Raw genomic sequence first — 4,694 nt, forward strand, 5'->3', positions numbered from 1 at the left:
TTGGCAACACCTAAAGCAAATGCTGGTTGAGAAAGACGACCACCCACCTAGAGCCGGAGGATCTGTCCTAGGTTTCTGCCTTTTAACAGGCAGTTTTTCCTTGCCCTTGTCGCCAAGTGCTTGCTCATGGTGGTACTGTTGGGTCTCTGTAAATAATGTTATAAAGAGTTCGGTCTAGACCTGCTCTATTTGAAAAGTGTCCTGAGATAACTTCTGTTATGAATTGGCGCTATACAAATAAAATTGAACTGAATTTAATTGAATTGAATTAAAGCCTTTGGTCAGAAGTTTTATCAAAGTTAGCATGATGCAACTGTTCCCATTCCTCACAGCCAATACAGCTTATTTGTCCGGTTTGCCTAGACATGACTGGGTAAAGAGTGCCGTAATGTATTAATCATCTCTGTGGGTTGTCCAGTTTTCTTTGTTTATACTCAGAATTACATCAAATGAATCATTTCCCCCCTGCCTTATCTGTGAAAGGAGTTCTGAGCACATTCCAGTGCGAGTCTCCAGAGTTAGTGTGGAAATTCCAGAGCCTGTTGCAGGTTTGGCTTGACGGGAAAAAGCATGGATTCTGGGAAAACCCACTCAGTGCTGGCTATAAAAGGGAAAGAGCCTCGCAGTGGCTCTTCACTCCTCTCCTCTCAACCTGCTCGAGCTCTCACTTTCTCCTCCGAGGGATCTCTGGACGTTTTTTTTGTCTCTCAAAGGAAAAAATGGCCTTGTCACAGAAAAGCTGCACTCTCCTGTTGGCTGTTGTGGCTGCAGTTTGCATTCAGCTCCACCAAGGTGAGTAAAAATACAGTTTTGTAATGGTTAAAGTGGCATATGATGGTGAACATTAAAAACTGATGATGCATTATTCAATCATACTGTAATGCTCTCATTCTTGTAGTATACCTACAGTTTAGTGTTGTTTAAAATATGTGTGACTCGTTCCTGTTGCTGAGGCTATGCACCTAACTGCTTTGTTTTAACTTAACTAAAAATACTTTATATACTTATTGCTGCAGCTCACGACTTTCCTGGACGCTGCAGATGTCACACCACAGTCAAGTTCATCAGAGGCAATATATCTGCTTTCCAAGTCTATGAAAGGCGGCCTGGATGTGACAAAACTGAATTGTTGTAAGTTTAAATAAAAACACGGAATATCTGCTGCTTTATAACATTTAGAATCTCATCAGTCGTGCTTGTCTCGGATTCTAATGGATTTCTTGTTTTGTATTTTTTAGTGTAACCCTGGACAAGGCAAACAACTCCACTGAGGATATCTGCATGAACACTGAGGGAAAGATGGCCAAGGCTTTCTTGAGATGCTGGGAAAGGTAATGATCCATGATCCACCTAAATCTTCACCTTCAGATATAACATCTGGGATGATGTGGTTGGCCTCGACTGCTGTTTTCAAGCTCTTTTGTGCTGATAACTTGGTAAACTGAAGTGCAATTTTTAAAAGCTACACATCAGCTCCCACTTTAGGTCATCTGGCCTTAAATCTGCACACAAGTCCAAGCATCTGAGCATCCAGCAACAGTTGGATTTTTGCACTGCTTTCAGGAGAGTCGGGACAGAGGATCACACCACTTAAAAATGTTTGATTTGGCCCCAAGATTTAGCATCAGAATGTATTTTGTAGAGCCAAAACTGCCTGGCAAAACATCCCAGTTTACTCTGCACCATGCACACAAAGTCAATGAGACAGAAATCTTTCTGCAAATAAGAAGGGTTTTATTACAAAACGTTGGCTCAACTAATCTCATCACACATTAACATGTGACTTGTTGCACAAAACCTCCAGATGTTTCGTATTAGTCATCTGGCCTAATCCCAGTTTTTCTTCCTCCCTCTTTTCAGGATAAACAAAGAGGAGAGCCGCAAGATCGAGTGCATCGACAGAAAAAGAAAGGCAGAGTGAAAGTACAAGAGGGGGAGGCCCGACTGGGGTGGAAAGTTATCCGGGGCCGGGGTCCCGGAGGTGACATGAAGACTGCACACACAAGCCTAAGAATGCTGAGAGCAGAGCTTTCACCGAACTCCTGAACTGGAGAGCATTGGGAAATGACAGCGAAGAGGGGAAGAGCAGTGGGAGTGGAAATGATTAACAGCTTGGAGACAGGAAGGGGAGAGAATGTAGTAAAGAACAGGAGTTATGGAAGTTAGGGGATAGAAAATGTAAACATATGTACAGTACTATAGCAGTCTGTGTAAGAATGCCACTGTTGAAATGCACACACTTTTATGTTTTTGCTTGACATACAACTATTTATGCTGATTTATTTATTGTTGAAATTTTATTTCCTTACGTTTTTATTTTTTGTTTTTACAAATGTGTGACACAAAGCAAATAAAGATTTTGATATAACTCAATGCCTTCTGCTTGTTTTTATCCTTGACGAAAAAGGGAAAATTTAAATTCCTTGGTAAGAAAATGACTTCCAACTGCCATTTCTCAACCCTCTAGATGAAACCTGTGGCTCACCACCGCCATTTCTGCAGCTGAGCAGTCGCATGCCATCAACATAAAAACAAACAGCTATTCTGCAGCAATGACGCAGCTGGCACTTGAGGACACTGAAGTGACTTTGTTGCAGGGAGCGACAAATTAATTGTTATCATAGAAACCCGCTCTCTCCTCGGGGAGACGGGGGGGGCTTTGCATGATAACAATTAAATGATGCCCATGAGAAAATTTGACCACAGCTGTTTGCAGCAGCTGCAGTGCGGGTGACAGTGGGGAGATGAATTCCTGGAGCATTTCGTGATTCGACCGACATGAAAAGTGATTAGTTACGACTGCTGAAGTTTTTAATACTTGAGTCAATAGAGCAACAAAGAAATAATCTTAGAGTCAAACTGAAAATTCTGCTCACTTTTAGTGTAAGGGCTCATGAACTACAACGTACTGTGGTTACTGTGAGTATTTTTTCACAAGACAATAAAACTGTTTTTGGACATATTTGTGGAAGCTGCATAACCCTCAGGCTTCTGGGTGGGCATCTTCCAGTGTTGACAGACATGGTGGTAGACCTGTACAATATATTCTGCGAACTTGACATTCAAAACAAATTTCTTCCATTTTTCAAACTGCCCACATGGTGTTACTCTTAGCAATTTAAGTCATCTGTCTGTTTATAACAATCAACATTTGGGAGGACCCATACAGCTTTAAAGGTCCAGTGTGTAACATTTAGGAGGATCTATTGGCAGAAATAGAATATAATATTCATAGGTTTGTTTCATCGATATATATAGAAAGATGGACAACATGAGAACTGTCCAAAAGTAAAGCCACAATATCTCAGTTGCCCCCTGGTGGATAACTTCAGTATTGGTAATAAAGCCCATTGCCTCCATGTTAACAGATGGGCCAAACAAAAAAATCTAAACACACATCAAATAAAGATGGCATTTTAAGTAGTTCATATCAGTTTGGTTTTAGTTAGTATTAGTTATTTAATTCTATAAAAAGGGGTTTTCAAATACAGACAGGAGTGATGTTCAGTTAGTTTGTATACCATTTGGAAAGGGCGAATGTACTCTAGATTAACTGCTACATTTGCAAACGTCGGCAGAAGAGTAAGAACAGGAAAATGTCTGCTATTCTGACATGGCAGCATTCACATGTTATTCCAAGATGGAATAGCTAACATCGTAATCCAAAGCCACTACCTTGTTGATGCTTCTGTAGTTCTTTCTGCCAAGGGACAGAAATGACCAATATCTGCAATTAGGAATTCCAACATAAACGTGAACCATTTTTCTCACTTGGTTTCTCGTAATAACGGTCTGAATGACATGATGTAAACAGTGTTAAACAGTGTAAAAATATAATCCGAAACCATTACTTATTACCTGCTGAGTGCCATGGGAAAATGACCACCTTCAAACCAGCAAGCAGATGTGACAAAGCAATGGCTACGGCTACTACAAGTAAATACTAGGCCTACATCTCTACACTCCAATACAAGAACGAGGCTGTTTTATTTTCTGTTTTTTCTACATGGGTCAAAAACTGGTGAGGAGTTTTTGCCCGGGACGTACATATGCAGCTTTTTATGATATGTATGTAGTCACCAGGATATGGTTCTCGTGTTAAAGCGAGTAAACTTGAAACATTAAGGTCAGCCAGAGATGGAGATAATGTTAGCTATCTAGCTCCAGGGGATAAAATATGCAATTGAAAATAGTTTTTCACCCAGCAAATTCAACAATAAAAGTTCAAAGTCTGCTTTTGTCTGCCCCAATCGAGGACCCATTGTTTCATAAATTACTTTAAAAGTGAGGTGGTAAATCAGCTCTCTGATAAAAGGTGAAGCATGTATCGATAAGATAATTTACAAAATGACTTCAACATGCTGTGCTTATCCCAAATAAAGGCAGCACGTTTATCCCCCGCCTGTCTGTCAATGAATGCTATCACGGTGATGCTGAGTGGGTTATCGATTGGCCAAAGCCCGCTCTGCCTCTCAACCACACCGGCTTCCTTCGAGTGATCAGCTGAGCCAACAGACCTTGATTTCTGACCATTAAGTTTGCTGGAGAGATAAAGTTTGCTGGAGAATATCAGAGCTGCTGCGGATTCACTCGAGGGAAATCAGAGCAGGCCTGGTCTGGGTCGGAGCACGAGAGTGTGGGAAAGAATAGATCCTCGATAAGCCCACTCCGTCTCTGGGTCCTGAGGCTGTGCT

The 4,694-nt window shown here is 41.2% G+C and overlaps 1 protein-coding gene across 1 annotated transcript; it reads left to right on the forward strand.

The window, feature by feature from the left end:
- Positions 1–622: 622 nt before the first annotated feature.
- On the forward strand, positions 623–2,368 carry cxcl18b (chemokine (C-X-C motif) ligand 18b). The gene is made up of 4 exons (XM_051386198.1): positions 623–792; positions 1,017–1,131; positions 1,239–1,331; positions 1,861–2,368. The coding sequence occupies exons 1-4, from the start codon at positions 720–722 to the stop codon at positions 1,919–1,921; spliced, it is 342 nt and encodes a 113-aa protein (XP_051242158.1). The 5' UTR covers positions 623–719; the 3' UTR covers positions 1,922–2,368.
- The last annotated feature ends 2,326 nt before the right edge of the window (positions 2,369–4,694 follow it).

This window comes from Dicentrarchus labrax, unplaced genomic scaffold (genome assembly GCF_905237075.1).
Source record: "Dicentrarchus labrax unplaced genomic scaffold, dlabrax2021, whole genome shotgun sequence".
Classification (NCBI taxonomy): domain Eukaryota; kingdom Metazoa; phylum Chordata; class Actinopteri; family Moronidae; genus Dicentrarchus; species Dicentrarchus labrax.

Coding starts and splice junctions, on each gene's coding strand:
- cxcl18b (XM_051386198.1), top strand. CDS start 720: ATGGCCTTGTCACAGAAAAGCTGCACTCTCCTGTTGGCTGTTGTGGCT. Junction 793..1,016: donor TTGCATTCAGCTCCACCAAG/GTGAGTAAAAAT, acceptor TTATTGCTGCAG/CTCACGACTTTCCTGGACGC. Junction 1,132..1,238: donor TGTGACAAAACTGAATTGTT/GTAAGTTTAAAT, acceptor TGTATTTTTTAG/TGTAACCCTGGACAAGGCAA.